At 43.5% G+C, this 20632-nt stretch overlaps 1 protein-coding gene across 2 annotated transcripts; it reads right to left on the bottom strand.

Annotated features, from left to right (window-relative positions):
* Nucleotides 1-6013: 6013 nt before the first annotated feature.
* Nucleotides 6014-18402, bottom strand: LOC135546084 (calpain-8-like). Of its 2 annotated transcripts, XM_064974221.1 has the most exons (22): nucleotides 18012-18402; nucleotides 15834-15903; nucleotides 14817-14935; nucleotides 11814-11947; nucleotides 11343-11514; nucleotides 11077-11160; nucleotides 10887-10972; nucleotides 10710-10787; nucleotides 9990-10183; nucleotides 9637-9839; nucleotides 9515-9526; nucleotides 9232-9311; nucleotides 9014-9136; nucleotides 8867-8903; nucleotides 8690-8764; nucleotides 8548-8593; nucleotides 8185-8246; nucleotides 7850-7918; nucleotides 7274-7352; nucleotides 7043-7159; nucleotides 6883-6935; nucleotides 6014-6500 (listed from the first exon to the last, which is right to left on the bottom strand). In XM_064974221.1, the coding sequence occupies exons 1-22, from the start codon at nucleotides 18204-18206 to the stop codon at nucleotides 6474-6476; spliced, it is 2115 nt and encodes a 704-aa protein (XP_064830293.1). In that variant the 5' UTR covers nucleotides 18207-18402; the 3' UTR covers nucleotides 6014-6473. The 2 variants fall into 2 exon arrangements, with proteins under 2 accessions (XP_064830293.1, XP_064830294.1); XM_064974222.1 differs by lacking the exon at nucleotides 9515-9526.
* Between the last annotated feature and the right edge of the window lie 2230 nt (nucleotides 18403-20632).

Genomic DNA, 20632 nt, shown 5'->3' with positions numbered 1-20632 from the left:
TCAAAACATATTTTCCCAGTCTGGGCTTGTTTTTTTCCTGAGTTCCCAGTTGTCTTGAACTCACTGAAGTCCGAGTTTCCAGTTGTTTTGAGAGCGGCAGAAGTAATGCTGGAATGACAGCATGGCCAACGTTGAATTAATCCTTTTACGCTTGGAAAAGAGACCCTTAAACCCAGACTTGGGACCACACACCCACTCCACTGAATAGCAGGCTCGTGATTGCTTTGCAATGCTTGCAGTTAGCCACTGATTCCTTCCAAAGCACTCATGGTTGAATTTGCGATTTCCAACTTGTTGTGTAATGTGTATGTCCAATGGCCGATGAGCACCGATATGTTTTATCTATAATTTATCTTCATATGACAAGGATTGAAAAGGATTTGCCAGTAGATTGTAGACTTGATTAATGATGATGGCCTCTAGCTACTGTAGATATAATGTGATTTGACATAATTTTATCTGTGGCCAATGACCTTGAGCCTTCTTGAATGGGCACCTCTAATGTAACTCTATGGCAGCACCTGAGGAGCTTGAATTTTCGAGCTCTACCCTTAGATATGGAGGTGACGTAGTGTCCCGATGAGTGACAGAACAGTGAGCCAATCATGGCGCAACTAGAGAACATTACCAACCCCTACGCACCGTATTTTCCGCTAGTTTCCCCACCACAATAGAAAGCACTGAGCTAGGCTGAAACACCTGCATTTTGGAGCTGCCTTTTACTCAAGAAAGCAAGAGACCAAGTTTGCATACGGCTTTATTAATAAGTCAATTATATTTTTGCATAATATTTTTTACATAGTTTGCAATCTGCGATGTGGTACATATTAATGTCAAAATAACATGCAGAACAGGCAACCCCCACCCCCCAAAAAACTTTTCTGGCTAGACTCCAGGAAAACTATTATCTGATCAAATGACCTTCTACTGCTCTCTTGTGGTGCAAGTCATGGTGCCTCAACGATTCCACACCAGGAGCGAACTCATGGAATTCGACTTGACAGATGAGCACCGCCTGCCGCTCGAGGCTGTGGACTTCGGGGTTCAGTTCCGCCATGCTCTCTCTGAAGGCAGAGGAATAGACCCACAAATAGTACAGGACATGAGAACCCGGTGCAGAGACTACGATCAAGAAGAGACTTCCGGAAATCATCAAACAACTGGAGGCATTCAAGTCTCTCGCTTTGAGTATTCTGCTCAGTAGCGTCAAGCCACATCTAGATGTTCCCATCCCCCCCCCCCCCCCCCCCCAAAAAAAAATCTAAAGCAAATGTTATTGGTCACATACATGTGTTTAGCAGATGTTATTGCGGGTGTAGCGAAATGCTTGTGTTTCTAGCTCCGACAGTGCAGTAATATCTAACAACTAACATCTAACAATTTCACAACATATACCCAATACACACAAATCTAGGTAAAGGAATGGAATTAAGAATATATAGATAAATGGACGAGCAATGTCAAAGCGACATAGACTAAGATACAGTAGAATAGAATACAGTATATACATAAGAGATGAGTAGTACAAAATATGTAAACATTATTAAAGTGACTAGTGTTCCATTATTAAAGTGGCCAGTTATTTCAAGTCTATGTATATAGGCATCAGCCTCTAATGTGCTAGTGATGGCTATTCAACAGTCCGATGGCCTTGAGATAGAAGCTGTTTTTCAGTCTCTCAGTCCCAGCTTTGATGCACCTGTACTGACCTCTCCTTCTGATCAGGCAGTTCTTATCTGATAGAAAAGAAGTAACAAGACTGTAAATAGTTTGGATCCCTGGAACAAAAAAAAGAACAGACAGAGTAGAGTGGCAGTTCACAGCAGGAGGAGAGTGCTCTGGATAAGGGCAGGGAGTTTGCAGAACACAAGACAAAAAGCAAGGTGAGCAACTTTTTAGTGTTATTTTTGGGTCTGCACACACACTTCCTTCGGCCATCTTTCCGTAAAGTCTCGTTTACCCCTTTTTCTCTAACTCATCCCTCATCTCTCTGTCCGTCGCTCTACTCTCTGTAGAGCAACATGGGGAATGGCAGCAGCAGCAATTTGTATGCGGATCACTTCATCCTCTAGGTGGAGGGCTACTACCAAACCAGCACTACTGTCTTGGTGAGTACTTATCTCTAACTCCATTACAGACCATCAAATTATAGTAGTGATCAACTGATTAATAGTAGAATACGCTATCTTGATGTACTGGACTCCTGATGGATCTCCTCTCTCTCTCTCTTTTCATGCTACAGAGGGAGGATAGATGACTGAGTCCAGTATGTCAGAGGAAGGCCCAAAACATTGCCTGAGACTCCAGCCACCCTAGCCATAGACTGTTCTCTCTGCTACCGCACGGCAAGCGGTACCGGGGCGCCTAGACTAGGTCCAAAAGGCTTTGTAACAGCTTCACCCCCCCCCCCCCAAGCCATAAGACTCCTGAACAGCTAATTAAATGGCTACCTGGCCTATTTGCACCCCCCCCACCCTCATTTTTATGTTGCTGCTATTCTGTTTACTACCCATACATGGTCACTTTACCTGCATGTACATATTACCTCGACTAAGCTGTGCCTCTGCACATTGACTCTGTACCAGTACCTCCTGTATGTAGCCTCGCTACTGTTATTTTATTGTTGCTCCTTAATTATTTTTATTTGTATTTTTTTTAACTTCAGTTTATTTTAGTAAATACTTTCTTAACAGCTTCTTAACACGTATTTTCTTAAAACTGCATTGTTGGTTAAGGGCTTGTAAGTAAACATTTCACTGTAAGGTCTACGACACCTGTTGTATTTGGCCCACAAATACAATTTAATTTGATTTGGCTGGGACATCAGGCTGCAACCACACATGAGTTTACATTTATTATGAAATAAAAGAAGCCAAAAAGCAAACTGATGGGGCTGTGAGATTTGTATAGTCCAGTTTGAAGGAATACAATTATTTTAGAGCAATGTGACTTGTATTAACACTATTTCACAATGATTAACATTGTGAAAACACCATTTCAGAAGAATGCTTTCTGGGAAAAAAACATACCTCTTAACCATTGACTTTCCATCACTTCTATAGTTAAGATATCATCTTTTGAGGTGATTGACCAATAAAAGGGAGAAATGAAGAGAATAAGGTAAAGCTATTTGACCATATGTATTTAGAATGTAATTATGGAGACACCTATTGGATAAATGTGAAAACTTTTCGGAAAACACATTTGGCCTACTTTTCAGGCCTTGTGGGTCGGTTTTGAGTCATCATTGTGCAACAAAAAAAATGGGCCCTGACCTGGCAACACTCACAGTGAATCAGCTCAGGTGTCCAGGAGCAACACCCAACTTTACAAACTCTGCCTTAAACTACCTAGACTTACTCATATCCTCATCAAACTCGATGCATAATGTCAATATCAAAATGATAACATAGGCTACAGATATCAGTAAAATAAGCATGACTATCACGAGTAAAAAGCTCACTATTGCAATATAGAAGTATGTTTTTGAGCGGAACCACATGGCTCGCTATCATGATAGGATGGTAGCCTACCTTGGGTCGCAGCCATTTGATCTCTTTGCTGGGGTCCGGGTCGGAGGGCATACCGATGGAGGTCTGGTACCGGGGAGAAGGTTGGGTCAGAACAGCGAACCGGACTTAACGTAGCCATCTAGGACAGCCACATAGTTCTGGTCCCGAAATGACACTGGGTTGGCAATGGACCCAGGTGCGACCTGCTGAGCCTCCGTTTTCAGTGGCAGTTGAGATGAATTTGGAAAAGAAGACCTAGCAAAGATAATCAGATTGAACCAACATTCCTATCTCGATTTGTTCGTCTAAACTCAGTTTTGGGGGAATTGTGCAACAAACAAACCCAGTTCATAACACATGCCCACCCACCAGGGGGTTAGTCAGCTGAAGTAATGACATGGTGCCAGGAGTTTACTGTATTCTTTGTCGTCGATTTGCATAATTTTCCGAGGGTTAGTTAATCCCATATCGATGAAATGTGTGGTGGCCTATAAACTGCTGTTTTTTAAAACGTCCTGCTCTCTCTTTCAAACACACATACATGTTCCTCTTCTTCCTTTAAACACATTCTTTCACAATTCTTCTTCCACACATTGCCTATATTTAGCTCAAACTGTCCTCTCCATCAAACCAGTTCATGCGGGGTCTATGATGTGAGCGCCTTTTCGACTGCAATCGATAGTAGAATGCTATATTTAGTCACCAGATGGCGGTCTGTCTCTGCAAGATGGGCGATACGGAACTAGAGTACAATTTTGAAGCACTACAAACGACAAGAGACAACAAAGCGGAAAAATGTGATATCATCCGCAAATGTTACTTGGAAAGGAGAGATACAGTATGCCTACGAATATGTCTAGGCCATTTTTAATTTCCTTCTATGACTATAGCCTGTTCGTCATCTATAGGCAGTGGTGGAAAAAAAGTACTAAACGGTCATACTTGAGTAGAAGTAAAGATACCTTAATAGAAAATACTCAAGTAGAAGTGAAAGTCACCCAGTAAAATACTAAAACGTTTCTGTGTTAAAATATACTTTAGTATCAAAAGTAAATGTAATTGCTAAAATATACTTAAGTATCAAGTACAAATCATTTCACATTCCTTATATTAAGCAAAACAGATGGCACGATTGTATTTTTTCATGTTTTATTTACGGATAGCCAGGGGCACACTCCAAGACACAAATAATTTACAAACGAAGCATTTGTGTTTAGTGAGTCTGACAGATAACAGGTAGTAGGGATGATCAGGGATGTTGTCTTTATGTGTGTGAATTAGACCGTTTCCTTGTCCTGCTAAGCATTCGAAATGTAACGAGTACTTTTGTGTGTCAGGGAAAATGTATGCACTAAAAAGTACAGTATATTCTTTAGGAATGTAGTGGAGAAAAATTCAAAGTTGTCAAATGTATATAGTAAAGCACAGATACCCCAAAAACAGCTTAAGTAGCACTTTCAAGTATTTCTACTTAAGTACTTTACACCACTGTCTATATGCCTACATGCAGGAACTACTAATCTAGCCTTTAGGATCACAGTCAGTACCTCATCAGTGGGTTGGGGGGTGGATGCATAGAGCAGGTGATGGGGGGCTTAGTGGGCCATTTTAGGAATTGTAGAAAAATAGGGAAAGGAGGGTGGGGGGAGATGAAAGGAGAAGATGGATACATTTGGTAGGGGTAAAAGGCAGTTCAAATTTGGTTCAAATTCAGCTGTTGAATTTCAGATGACTCAATACAGGGCAATACATGTAATGATATCTTGCTGGGTTGAGCTGATACAGCCCCTAGGGTGTGTGTGGTGTGTTTGTTTTTTAGCAGAAAGAGAGACACAGAGAGGAGGGCCCCATCCTGGTACATGTGTATTATGTCTCCTGGGCCCAGTGATGTCTGTTTTTCCACCCTCGGCTAGACCACAGCTGTCGCACTAACTCACCTCATACAGAACTCAGTCAGCTGAACTAGAATCCAGAGACCGAGAGACAAAGGTGGAGAAATAGAGTCACGTTACACATCTGTCTACTACGCTCCCTTTCTGTCCCGAGGTGGATGGACTGTTGCCACGGGCAACCTGTGTGTAGTCGCATAAAGACGAACAGGAAGAAGCTGTGTGTGAGCAAAGCTTCTATTTATAGGAGAATCAGGACAAAGGACAAGAGCATAAATGTTTGTGTGTGACAGAGCACAGAGGGTAACCAGGGGGAGAAGGAGGCAGTGTGAGACAGAGTTACTAGAGAGAGCGCGAGGGAGGGAGGAATGGAGCAAAGGAGGGAGGGAGCGAGGGAACGTGGTGGAGGAGGCGGCGAGTGCGTGTTGATGCTGTACGTGGCGTCAGTATGATAAGAATAGAGACGGCGAGTGCAGCGCGGCTGAGACCTCACCTTCAATCCCTCACCGGGGCAGGCCGTGCTCACCGTGTGTGTGTGTGTGTGTGTGTGTGTGTGTGTGAGGCTGGGTTGTATTTATAAACACAGAAATACTTTTACATTATCAAAGCAGATTCATGTTTGCAAAGATTTATTTTTGGATACATTTCATTATTGCGTTTTTCATTTTAATTTCCAGAGCTTCAAATACATTTTCACTATTTTAACCTCATTATTTGATTTTTAAGAAATACTTGGCTGTAAAACTGAAAATACTTGACTCAATTACTTTGCGGAAATAGCTGAAACAAATGAACATATACAGATTCACACCTATGTACACATCAAATACATTAGTAGTGACACTAACTCCAGAGGTACTATCCATGTAAATGAATGTAAAGCACTATAGCACAATATGGCGGTAGAGAATGACAGTGGTGTATAGTATGGTGACAAAGTTTAGGGATTTTGTGTGTGTGTGTGTGTGTGTGTGGACGATTACGCCGACAGAAGCATGATGTTATCATATGATCCTGGTCAGACAGAATGCCCCTGCAGTGCCCACGCGGAGACCCCGTTTGCAGAGCACACTCACACGGTCAGGAGTCGGAGCAGCCACTGTAAAAAAAAAAAAAAAGCAAAGAGAGGAGCAACCAGTCAGGGTTAGAGGGCATTAGTAAAGGTATAGCATATATAAAGGTTAGGGTCTGGGACATGGTATAAGTTAGGCTTGAGGATATGGTCTGGCACAGGACGGGGTAGGGTCAGGTTATGATTCATATTTAGGGTCATGGTTACTGTCAAGATAGGGTTATGGCTAGGGTAAGGGTTGAACAGTAATGTGGACATTATGCTACGGTTGTGCGTGAGGTTAGGGTTGAACCGGGATGTGGACATTGAGTTAGGGTTGAGGGTAAGGATATGGTTGAACCCGGATGTGGACGTGAAGTTAGGGTTAGGGCCAGGGTTTTGGTTGATTTCATAGTCAAGGACGACTCACGGCATTGATTCCCACATCTTTGACCTCTGGGTTGCTCTCTGATTTATACAGGGCTGGGTAGAGGGGACACAAACACACACAATATTACGGCAGAACATCATAACCGGACAACAAAACATAACTCACCTAGCTGTGTGCGCGCGTGTGTGTGTTGACATACCGAATAGCTTGCGCAGCCTGGTGACACAGGCCACAAAGCCATGGAAAGGCAGATGCGGCTCCCCAGAGCCAAACCTCTCCCACAGCCTCTGTATGACCTGGCCATCACACTGCACCCCTAGCAGGAGCAAGAGGGGAGGAGAGAGAAATGGGTTATTATCCATTCAAGAGTGGAGTGGAGGGTAAAATGTAACACACCATATGGAAAGTGAGTGAATGAGTGAGTGTGTACCTGCAGCCTGGAGGGCCAGACTAAGCTCAAAGGGGCTCATGGTCCCTGAAGAGTCCTGATCAAACTTGAAGAAGATGGACTGAAAGAGAGAGAGAGCGTGAGAGGTCAATGACAGATGGTTGAGTAACTGTAGCTAAGTAATATTACTAATTATAAACCAGGTATTTTGTGTCCTGGACACTGATTGGCCAAAACAGCATTTCAGCTGTGTGTATATCAGACAATATACAATGGGTATGAAGCAAAAATACCATTTATGTTGGTAACCAGTTTATAAAAGCAATAAGGCACCTCTGGGGTTTGTGGTATAAGGCCAATATACCACGGCTAAGGGCTGTATCCAGGCACTCCGCTTCACATTGTGCATAAGAACAGCCCTTATAAACTGGTTGCCAACATAATTAGAGCAGTAAAAATTAATGTTTTGTCATACCCATGGTATATGGTCTGATATACCAAAGCGTTCAGCCAATGAGCATTCAGGGTTGATTGGCAGTTTATAATGGCCAATATACCACAACCCCTCTGGCTTTATTGCTTAACACCTTGGGGCTTGTCCCTCTAGCACAGTCGTACCTGCAGACTGCGAAGAGAGGCCAGCACAGGCTCTGTCTGCTCTCGGGTCAGACTGCTACGCCCCCCAGTCTGACAGGTGGGTTAGGGATAGCTCTCAGACACAGACCGAGGCGCTCAAAAGTACCAGGGCCCATATCCACAAAGCATATCAGAGTATGAGTGCTGATCTAGGATCAGTTTAGCATTTTAGATCACAATGAATAAGATTACATGGACAAATCCTAGATCAGCACTCCTGCTCTTAGATGCTTTGTGGATACGGGCCCTGGCAAGAAGAACAAAGGCAGTGAGATGTATGGGGTAAGGTTGTGACACCTGGCCAAATGAAAGGATACATCCTCTCCAAAGATGAGCTGTCTGCATGTCTCCAGTGGCAGCTGGTAGTCTTTCTCCAAAACTGAGAGAGGGGGAGAGGGGAGGAGTGAAAGTGGCAGATGATTTTAATGCTATATTAGCTATGAGGTTATGCCTAGAGAAGTCATCTCTGTTTAGCCCAAAATGTTTGTCTACCTTATAGAGGAAACCTTGCTACTCTGCTCCCACCTACTGGCTGTTACTGCATTGTAAGAATATTCCGCACAATAGGACCAAAGTACAAATGGTGGTACCCTTCATCACAGCAGTTTAGGGAGTTCACGTGACACGGTTTGACTAAATTAACCTTAGAAATGAAAACCTGAGCTCATGAAGGACCGAACCTGAGTTAACCAGCTTCATGAACTCCTTAGCATTCAGCTTGTCGTCCTGCCAGGGAGAGAGAGAACAGGAGGTTAAGACTGTCTAAGGGAGATAATTCTCTTCTATGGTTTGAGTTATATTTTGAGATGAGAGAATTCCTACAGGCCCCGCCATCTCATCAAAGGTCTTCTGTACTCTCTTGCGATCCTCTGGCAAGACTGGTGGCATTGACATTACCTGTGAAGGACACGGACACACACACACACACAGTGACAGTTGGCTTGCTGAACTGGAGAGCGGTAGTGCAGTAGAAGTATGCTTCAGTAAGGTCCAACGCACCATGATGAAGCCAGTGGAGCAGGTGAAATCTTTGGTCCTGGAATACAAGGAGGAGCTCCATCAGTCTCAACGCAATATGAGATTGTCACTGAACTGTCATCATCGGCAGCATCATCATCACCCGCCCCCACCCATCCCCTTCTGTACCCCAGATTGTTGCCGGTCTTGGAATAGACGCGGAGGAAGAATTCCGCAGGCTGGTTGGGACTGTAGGTGGAAGCCAGAATCACATAGTTTCCCGGGTCCAGCTTCACCTCCCTCCACACAGCCCTACGGTGAAAAATGACAAGAAGAAGAGATGAGATACAACTTTGCAGACTGTTTTCATGAACACGTGACACAGTATTTGCAGGGAGGTACAATACCTCAGGGGCTGGTACTTCCCAGAACTCCCCACAGGCTGCTGGGAAGAGAAGAAGCTCTGGTCCAGACACAGGCCCTGGAGCTACAAGAGGGCGAGCGGGGAGGAGATGGGAAGATGGGAGAGGAGAGAGAGGCAGAAGGCAGATATAGAAAAGAGGGAGAGATGGAGGTAGTGGTTGGAGAGAGAGGGGGGCAGCAGACATGGTTGTTAGATTAAAAGTGACATTATCTAACAAATGAAAATATATAGTTTTTTTCCCAATTTCTTCCCAACATGATACTCACCTTTGGAGGAACCTGCGGAGACAGGAAAAACGTCAGACTAACTGAACATGTAGAACATTCAGATTCACAGCACACACGGAGACAACGCATGTTCTCTCCCTCGCTCTCCCTTCCTCTCTCACCCTGTAGATGTGGAAGGCGATGTGGAGGAAGTTGACTTTGTCCTTCTTTCTCCGGTTTTTCTGCAGTAGTTCCACCAACACGGTGCACTGCTTCGCTTTCTCCTTCTGATTCTCGGCCACCTTCTTCTCCTCCGGTGTCATCACATTATCGTCATCATGCTCGGCAAGGACAAGCTGGAACTGGGGATTCTTCCAGAAGGATCCTACAATAGAGGAGGGATTGATGGTAGTAAATGACAAGTAGATGCAATTACAAACGTTCTGCTTTTGGAAACACACACACACACACACACACACACACACACACACACACACACACACACACACACACACACACACACACACACACTCACGAGGGTAAGTACAGCTTCCCCCTGCAGTGGAGCCCGATACCCAGGAGCCTTTATGGGAGCTGAGGGTCCAGGAAGAGATGGGGGCGGCAGGGGAGTCGGGGTCGGTGGGTGTGTCCTCGTCCACTATGGGGTCAGGGTCCACACTGCACAGCTCCACTGTGCCAAACAGCTTGCTGAAGTCCTCCGCACTGATCCTGACACACAGAGAGGGACGCGCACTGTTGGAATGTGTTCGTGTGCTGTTGTTGTATTGTGTGAAACTAGATTGCACGTTAGATTAAAAGTTAGAGACATTTATTAAAGTGTCATTCCACAATGATACAATAGTTGACAATGCAAAATGCAGATTTTAAAAGACCACATTGTGGACCACTCAAACAGACTTTTGAGACATGAAAAACCAGTCATAGTCCAACATGGTACACAGTGTTTCATTTGGAGTCATCTATAATACATTACATCTATAATACATTAAATCATCTATGCATTTTTGGTGTCAGTTATTGTACATTACATTGTATTTACACGTGTGTGCATCAACAGAAACAAAGTACAGCAGACATAAGGTGAGACTGGTCGATGTTTGCGTCTACGTGTGTTTGTGTCCATGTGGGTTTGTGTCTGTGTCCATGTGGGTTTGTGTCTATGTGGGTTTGTGTCCATGTGGCTTTGTGTCTATGTGGCTTTGTGTCTACGTGTTTTTGTAATGCCAGAACCTACCAGAACTCTCCGTCCTCACTATTTTTCAGCTCAATTCTTTTCTTTTCAGCAGCATCCACATCAGCCCAGTCTTTACTCCTGCAATTACACACACACAGGAAAATGAGCACGGCATCACTGTGTAATGACAAAATGAAACACACACGCACCCAAACGCACACACACACACTTCCTCACTTGTCACTCCAGGGTCCAGAGTACTCCACAAAGCCCCAGGGGTTCCTCAGCCTCAGTAACAAGGCCTCACCAGCCGACTTCTTCACCTGAAACACAAACACACACGCAAACAAACAATTATGTTCGCAAAATGGGAAAGTGGATTATTTTCTCATGACTTTAGTTCAGGGAAGCACAGTATGATACATACCGTGTCAGTGTCTGTGATGGCGTAGGCATGGCCCTTCACCAGTCCCTCTGCAGTCACTGTGCCTATCTCAAGATAGTTACTAGCCTGTGGAGATACACAGCACATAGAGAGCAACTTGCTTCTTACACAGTGAAAGTCACACTTGCAATCACAGTAGCTATTGACGAAGGAGCGGTGTGGGTGTCAGAAAGGTGTGTAGCTTTGTTGGTACTGCATTCTGTGTGTGTGTGTGCGTTCTTGCATGCTTGTTTGTGTTTGTGCTGTACCTGTATGAAGCAGCTGAGCAGACTGCCACGGGACAGGGCATCAGAGAGGGCTTTCCACATGATCCTGGGGGTGCGTGAGGATACAGGGAGGGAGTAGGCTATGCCCCCTGTGAAGTCCTCCATCGCCTCAGAGATATTACCCCCCTTCAGACTGCCATATGACCCGATCAGCCTGCTCCGAGATAGGGGTAGAGGGAGCAGGAGAAAGAGGTGTGTGGAGAGAAAGGGGGAGGGGATAGAGTGGTGGGGGAGAGGAATGAGGGAGATAAAGGAAGGGGACATTTTCTAGATTTACACTTTCTGCCATTTAGCAGGTGATCTTATTCAAAGTGCCTTATGATAAACGTATTCAAATGAGGAGGCTGAAACCTCATAAGAGCATTGTCAGGCACACACAAGCACTACAACCATATAGCATATTACACACGCGCACGCGCACACACACACACACACACACCCCGGTTGACTCACTTGGCATAGGCTTTCTCCACCAGGGCGCTCCAGTACTCGTTGCGGGTACAGGAGTAGCTGAAGAGCAGGCGGCCTCCGCGTACAGGCAGCCTGTCATCCACTACCACCTCCACCCACTCACCATACTGCCAGAACTACACAGGGAGGGGGAGGGAGAGGGAGGTACGGAAGGGGAGGGAGGTAGCGAGGGAGGCATAAAGAGGGTGGACAGTAAGGGAGGGAGAAGGGATGAGGGGGATGTAGGGAGAGAGGGAGGGGGAAGGTGAGAGAGAAATCTACATTTAATGTGTTGCGTAACAGTGGGCAAGTACAGGCCTGCATTTAAACATCCTGGAGGTCATGAGTTATGACTTGGTGATGTTCTCTAATTGCTTGCCCATAAGCGCGTGTGTGTGTGTGTGTGTGTGTGTGGATGCGTGCGTGTATCCCAGGGTAGTAGCTACCTACAAGTCTGGACTACATTCCCAACATAACCCCTCCAGCTATCTAAGTCTACTCATATTATCCCCCTTCCTTCCGACAAACATGTTAAGTCATGCCACACATACTTCACTGAGAGGACATGAGAAATTATTAAAGCAATTACAGAGTCATAACTCATGACCTCTATGTTTTCATGTTTCCATTGCATGTCTTTTCACAGATGTTATTTCATGAGACAATGTTTTAGTAATCAATCCCTTTAAATTGACACAATTGGTCCAGAGAACAATTAAACGATAATGACGTCAGGGGCAAGTTTGCAGAGACGAGATAGAGGTGTGTGTATGAAAATGTGTGTGTGTGTGTGTGGGGGGGGGGGGGGGTAATTAGAGATCTGGAAAGGGGGGATGGAAAGGGGGGATGAAAGGTGTGTGTGTGGAAGGGTCATAAATCTAGTTATTCAGCAGTACAAGCAAACTAGCACAAGCAAAGTTAATATAGGGCAGGGATCATCAACTAGATTTTGCCACATGCCCATTTTTTCTTGTGTGGATGGTCAGGGGGCCGGAACATAATAACAAATTATTTGTAGACTGAGAAATGACCGCAAGTAGCCCAAACAGGTAAAATATTTTACTAAATCAACCCTTTCAAACTTTGCTTACATTTCTATACGATCACATATATCTCCATATCACAGGGGGTTCATGGCACCTTCATTGGGGAGGACGGGCATGTGGTAATGGCTGGAGAGGAATATTAGTTACACCACCCAACTTGGTCTCAAAGCGTATTATTCTGTACGTAAACCCGAACCACTCCATTTAGTATGATATGTCATGTATCGTGTGGTTACATAAGACAGATGGTTACTAAAAGCAACAAAAAAAGGAGGGTGGCTGTGGGTGGGTTCACAGCGAGAACATCTAGCAACCCAAAGGTTGCGAGTTCAAATCTCATCACGACCAACATTAGCAACTTTTCAACTACTTACTACTATTTTAGCTCCTTTGCATCTACTTTGCATGTTAGTTAACCCTTTCCCCTAACCTTAACCCTTTTAGCTAACCCTTCCCCTAGCCCTTAAAACTAACTCCTAAACTTAACCCTAACACCTAACACAAAACCTAGCTAATGTTAGCCAGATAGCTAACACTAGGCACCTAGCTAGAATCCTTAACATATCATACATTTTTCAACTTCGTAACATGTTGAACGTTTTGCTTAATTGTAACATATAATACAAATTGTAATTTGTAACATATCATACAAAATGGTTGATGGACAACCACAAATTAATACATACCACATGAAATGTAACATATCATACTAAATGGAGTGGTTGCCCCACCTGGTCCCATAACACACTAACACATGCCTATATTCTCTCATTTCCTTTATTCCCTGAATAACTATTTATTTCCACCTTACCACTGAGAAATAGCTTTAAAAAAATAGCTACATGGACCGAGTTTACCTTGCATCTTTGTATATTTGCTCTATCTCTGTGTACACTCACAGGGCTCCCTACGCACTCACACACACTGTCACTCCAACGCACTCACACACACTGTCACTCCAACGCACACATTTGCCCACTCACACATACATTTATACCGACTCCACTCACATACAAGCTGCTGCTACTCTGTTTATCTTATATCCTGTTGCCTAGTCCCCTTACCCCCTATACATATCTATCTCCATCACTCCAGTATCCCTGCACTAGAGGAGATCTGCATGGAGGAATGGGCCGAAATACCAGCAACAGTGTGTGAAAACCTTGTGAAGACTTACAGAAAACGTTTGACCTCTGTCATTGCCAACAAAGGGTATATAACAAAGTATTGAGATAAACTTCTGCTATTGACCAAATACTTATTTTCCACCATAATTTGCAAATAAATTCATTGAAAATCCTACAATGTGATTTTCTGGATTTTTTTCTCTAATTTTGTCTGTCATAGTTGAAGTGTACCTATGATGAAAATTACAGGCCTCTCTCAACTTTTTAAGTGGGAGAACTTGCACAATTGGTGTTTGACTAAATACTTTTTTGCCCCACTGTATAGCATGCTTACCTACTTAATTGTGTTTTTCATATTATTGTGTATTTCTTGTGTGTGTGTTTTTTTTTTCTATTAATACATTTGCTATTGATTACTTAGAATGTACCTTTTATTTAACTAGGCAAGTCAGTTAAGAACAAATTCTTATTTTCAAAGATGGTGGGTTAACGGCCCTGTTCAGGGGCAGAACAACAGTTTTGTACCTTGTCAGCTCGGGGGTTTGAACTTGCAACCTTCTGGTTGCTAGTCCAACACTCTAACCACTAGGCTACCTTGCCGCCCCATTATTGGGTTTTGAGTTTGGAAGAAAGGCATTTCACTGTACTGTACTTGTGCATGTGACATTAAAACTTGACACTACTACTTTTCAGTCCTGCGTTTGCTACTCTCACTCTTTTACATGGCATGCTGCACTAATACGATTGTAATGGACATTCTCGTTGTAACGACAAAAAAGTGAGTATGCAGAACACATGTACACTGCAAGCTCATGAACCCTCCCACGCATTACCGTGAAGTGGAAGATGCCAGCATAGGATTCTGTCAGGCTCTGATTAGGTGGTACCACTTTGACAAATAGATTGGGGTGCATGGTAAGGCAGGACAGGGCAGCCAGAAGCCAACAGTCACCTATTAGAAAAACAAAGAGACAGGCCAAAGGCATGATAACTAGCCGTATGAATTAGATTTTATTTCAATTGATTCTACATGTTTTTTGTGTGTTTTTTTCTCATTTCAAATCATTTCCTGACGCTTGAGGAAGTTCTAACACTGCAGAGTTCCCACACTCACACACTCTCTCCCACACACACACACACACACACACATGCACAAACGCACACAAACATGCCTGTACACACACAGGCACATTCCTCTCTAACAGTCAACAGCTGCTCTTTGTGTCCGTGTAGAGGAAAGAAAGAGGTGTTGATGTTTGATGCACACACACACACACACACACACACAAACACACACACACACACACACACACACACACACAAGGGATGCCACATTGCCACCAGATCCTTTACACAAACCCTGAGGACAGATAATGAAGCAATAACAAGAGAGCAACATGAGAATTCTCCCTATTTCACAACAATGAAAAACAGACTGGACATCGCATGAAAAGCGGTGATAAACAAGGAACATTGTTTATCATGGGAGAAAGGGGTGTGACCACAGGGTCCATTTTAGACCCACAGATTCCCCCGGGGAGGTTGGGACTGGGAGGTGAGAGCACAGAATGTCTCCCCGATCCCCATGCTGTTGGAACATGTGTTTGGAGCGGAGCCCCTGGGGTGGTGTGGAAGGGTGACCTATTCAATGTGATTAGAGGATATCTAATCAGAGTCTGAACCACACAGATAGTCGAACCAGGATATCATCTCGACCCCATTCCCCGGAGAATAGGTTTGGAGAGGTGAGGTCAATCTAGTTCTACATGAAAACTGTGAGTTGTAGTGAGCATAAGTGTCTACCTGTTACTACAATGATATCCCATCCACGCACGCACACACACACTTACCCAGCTGGCCCTGGCAGATATCGGTGGTGCAGGTTGTGTCCTCCACAAACACAGCATTGGCACTGATCTCCTGCAGAGAGAGAGAGGGAGAGAGAGAGAGAGACACAGGGCAGAGTTCAAGACTACAGTTTACACTGTCTGGGGGAATGTGTAACTCTTTGTTTCATTCACATAACAGTTGACTGGATGATGACAAAGCAATGTTCCTGATTTCAACTGCATCACAGACGTTCCATGGCTTCTTCGGTTGTTCTCCTCTTTCCATGTCTTTTCTGCTTTTAGTGATTTCCTGTCCAGCTGTTTGGCACAAACTCTGTTAAGTTCTCTTTCTTTTCTCTCTCTCGACATTCTCCATTCTGTCAATTCGCTCTCTTCTCTCTCTGAATACGCTCCAGCAGATCAATCTATCTCACCTCGGAACTAGACCACACCTGACAGTGAGTCAGCTCCGGTGTAGCCTACATCTGTCCAGGAGCATCACCCAATTGTACACAACTAGAGCTACTCATATCCTCATCAACCTCAATTCATAATGTCAATGTAAAAATGATAACATAGGCTACAGATATCCATAAAATAAGCATGACTAAGAAATTTGACTATTGCAATTTAGAAGTATGTTTTTGATAGTGACCACATGGCTGGCTAACATTTAGACCAGGGTTCCCCAAACTCTGTCCTGGGGCCCCCCCTGGGTGCACTTCCCCCCCCCCCTAGCACTGCATAGCTGGGGGGGGGGACCATGATGTAGCCCAGTTGTCACCAATCGGTCGATCGCGATCGACTGGTCCATCTTCAAGGCTTCCCTAGATGATCACCAAACATTCCTGTAGAAAAGTGATAAAGGATTGAGTTCCTTTGTGTGTGTGTGTGTGTGTGTGTGTTGCGCTGCCAACTCTGCCTACCTGGCAGACCGGGAGATCTGTGGCTAAATCGAGTGTGCCGGCACTGGCCAATCCGGTAGCTCAAATCACTGTGCCTACAGCTTCCGTCATCCTGGCCACAAAATGTGATACTAGCCTATGTGAGATTTCATAACTTTTAAAACCATGACCAGAGAGAGACTGTCAAAGAATAACTTAAAGCGACGAGCTGCTATTCTGAGTGAGTTCACATCTAAGTTTTTATTCGGTACTGTTTTATTTAACCAGGCAGGTCAGTGAAGAACAAATTCTTATTTACAATGACGACCTACCCCTTCCAAACCTGGGCCAATTGTGCACCGCCCTATTGGACTCCCAATCACAGCCATATGTGAACCAGGGACTGTAGTGACACCTCTTAGCACTGAGATGCCTTGACTTAGACCACTCCACCACTCAGGAGCCCTATTAAAGCACTATTACAAACAAAACGCTCTTCTTCCTACTTCCCCTGGAGCTGCAATGGATGAGTATCCAAGTGTAGGCTACCAATAGCCCCTGTGTTTTTATTATTATTAGCATTTTGTCCTGTCTATTGTAATATCAAGGAATTATGTAGCTTTCTCTGGTCATAGGGACAACATTAATTTGTGCATGAGGCAGACGCGGTTTGAAACATTCGAGTTTCGCCATCAGGTGGCAGATTGTGTCCTCTCTCTCTGGTCGGTCTCCCTCCCTCAGCTGAGACTAATGGTGTGTTCAAAGCAACTCGGAAATCTCATACTTCAGTGTGTTCAATACAGCTGGGAACTCGGAATAAAACGAGATCCGACTTGGGGGGGAAAAAATCTTTAACGGTCATCCAACTCGGAATTCCAAGTCGGAAATATTTCTTGAGCTCTGACTTTCCGACCTGAAAATCACTAATATCATGATTTGACTTCGTTTTTCCCCCCTTCTTGTTCCCAGTTGTCTTGAACGCACCATGACCATCAGAGGCAGTTAGCATCAGTCCAGTAAAATAAAAAAGTGAATTATTTCAAATTATACTGTGCCTCGCAAGTGCTACAACTGAACCATTTTGCTATCAAAGCTCGAGTTTTGAAATATAATATGGCCTAAGAATAGCAATATTGGCCGGCCAGGCATATAGCCAATATGCTGTAATAATGTATTTGGCGTACTGCACAAACCTCAATTCTACAGAACAGTTTTATTATATTAATATTTCATTTTTTAAAGTCGTGTTTAAAAAATAAATCACTGCGGTAGATCTCGATTTGCTTGTGTATACACTGATAGGACAGTAGCCTACCTTGGGACGCAGCCACTTGATCTCCTTTTTGGGATCCGGGTCGGTAGGCATACCGATTGAACTCTGGTCCGGGGCGAAGGTTGAGTCAGAGAACAGCGAACCAGATTTAATGCACGCATCTAGGAGGGCTACATAGTCCTGGTCCCGAAATTTAACAGGGTTGGCAATGGAACCGGTTGCGACCTGAGTCTCCATTTCCAATGTTCAAGTTGAGATCAATTTGGAAAAATAGTAAAAGTAGCCTAATTAGAGTTAAACTAACCAGCTTTCTTATTTTGACTCACTCCTGTATGCTTATTTTTTGGGACTTGTGCAACAACCCCTGTTCTTAAATACACACACACTCATTCACCCGTATGGAGACATAAGGGCGCCTCCCTTACTCAAACCATCCCAGAAAGGTATGCAGAGCCCCCGGGAGGTTTGGAATTTTCTCCTTTTGTTAACACAATCAACATGTCCCTGTACTGTGGCCGGAATTGTGATCGAATCAAAGTAATGTTAGCCACTCTCAATGCAACAAATATGAAACAAAACTAACTTCGACTTAGTAGGAGAGTGTATGCAAGATATTTTGCAGGGAACTTCTGAGTAGAATTATATTGCAAAGACTGGCACAAGCGACTAGATATATGTGCTTGTTTTGAGATAAAAGCGAGAGCCGTATGTACTGCCACGTGTGCACATTTGTTGATATTCTTTGTGAGTTAGTGAGTTATTAGCCCAGTTATAGCTCATTTCTGGTCAGCAATGATGGAGTGATTGCTTCATACAAAAGCAGAAACTGTACATTTCTAGCCATCTGAGTCAAGTAGATGTTTTTATGTCTTAAAGGGGCAGTGTTGTATTTTGAGACATGCTTGAAGAGGCAGAGGGTAGCATAGATTTTTGTCTGATTTCTCTGTAATAATAAAAATTATAAGGGAATAAGAATTATTCTTATTTTGTAAAGTGGTTTCTTGCATAAATCTATGGTGCTCCTGAGTGGTGCAGCGGTCTAAGCCACTGAATCTCAGCGCAAGAGGCATCACTGCAGTATCTGGTTCGAATCCAGGCGGCATCACATTCGGCCTTGATTGGGAGTCCCATAGGGCAGTGCAGAATTGTCCCAGCGTCGTCCGGGTTTCGCCGGGGTAGGCCGTCACTGTAAATAAGAATTTGCTCTTAACTGACTTGCCTATACAACAGCATTTTCAGTGATGTCCTTGTCTAAAGAACAAGTTGATAAACAGGTTAATGACAAACCCTGCATGTTTTTTCAAAGGTGTCTTGGAATGTAGGCCTACATTGAACACCCCATGTTGTCTACTACTGTAGGCTGAATGATATAACTATGTCCTTGTTAAAATGTTATGGGATGCATTTTCTCTGTTGTTTTTGACATTATTATCAAATAGCCACAGTAGCCTTCCTAGCCACTGTTAAAACAGTGACTTAAAGCAGGTGCAGCCTCAGTGTTGACAGTAAACGCCTGGATTACATAGCATTTTTACAATGTTCAGGTTTGCAGACCTGAAATTTCCTCAGTGCTGAAAAAAATGTAATGGAACATTGGCTATGACACTTTCTTTGTCCACAGGAGGATTCGGACTCTCAAAGAGCCCTTCAGTCTGTCACTGGGCTGTTCTCCTTCACGTCTGATTAAATCAACAATGAGGACAAGAAAACAATGACCAGAGCAAACAAACACAAAGAATAACGATTCAAACCCATAGAATGGTGCCCATTTAACTCCATTATCCGCCTGCCCATTCTCCCCATATGGTCTTTGAGGTCGGGATTATACACAGCCCTAATAACATAGCTTGCCGACCTGCCCTAAACATCCACGCCTTCCGAGACCCTTTTGATCTCACGACCCGCGACGTTCTGCCGAAAACTGTCACCGCCACTATTTAAAAATATATAATGTATAAATGTTTATAAATTTATATATATATATAAATATGTATATATATATAAATGTGTTACAAATTAATTAAAAAAAATAGGCCAGGAAAATGAACAATATGAACAACCACCTGAAATAAAATAAATAGAAGATGACAGATCACATTTCAACATACCGGTACATCAAATCCAATTATATAATGTTATGGTGCAAATACTATTTTGTTACTATGTAACTTGAGGGTATTTGACATTTTATTAGGATCCCCATTAGCTGTTGCAAAAGCAGCAGCTACTCTTCCTGGGGTCCACACAAAACATGAAACATGACATAATACAGAACATTAATAAACAGAACTACATCAATTTTTTTTTAAAGGCTCACGTAGCCAACATATCAATACATACACACAAATTATCTAGGTCAAATAGGGGAGAGGCGTGGTGCGGTGAGGTGTTGCTTTATCTGATTTATCTGTTTATCTATTTATCTGTTCATTTGAGCAAAATGAGATGGAAGGGAGTTTCATGCAATAACGGCCCTAGTAAGGCTACAAATTCACAAATTAAGGTTTGAAATCTGGGCGTCTTCTTTGAAAATATACATTTATGAATATAGATTTTAATCATAAGTAAATTCTGTTTTTTCAGAATGTCTTTTAGTAAGCAGGAGTCTGGGTAATGACATGGTGCCAGGAGCTGACCGACTACAGCTCGGCATTTAACACCAT

Source organism: Oncorhynchus masou, chromosome 9, assembly GCF_036934945.1.
Source record: "Oncorhynchus masou masou isolate Uvic2021 chromosome 9, UVic_Omas_1.1, whole genome shotgun sequence".
In the NCBI taxonomy this organism is placed as follows: domain Eukaryota; kingdom Metazoa; phylum Chordata; class Actinopteri; order Salmoniformes; family Salmonidae; genus Oncorhynchus; species Oncorhynchus masou.
The sequence above is the reverse complement of the archived record's forward strand: the minus strand, read 5'-3'. Positions and strand labels throughout refer to the sequence as shown.

Bases quoted from the DNA above. Each gene is read 5' to 3' on its own strand.
- LOC135546084 (XM_064974221.1), bottom strand. From the start codon at position 18,206: ATGGAGACTCAGGTCGCAACCGGTTCCATTGCCAACCCTGTTAAATTT. The intron at 10,973-11,076 runs GTATGTATCATA...TTTGTGTTTCAG, and splicing joins CCATCACAGACACTGACACG to GTGAAGAAGTCGGCTGGTGA. The intron at 8,904-9,013 runs GTACAGAAGGGG...CTTGTATTCCAG, and splicing joins AAGACCGGCAACAATCTGGG to GACCAAAGATTTCACCTGCT.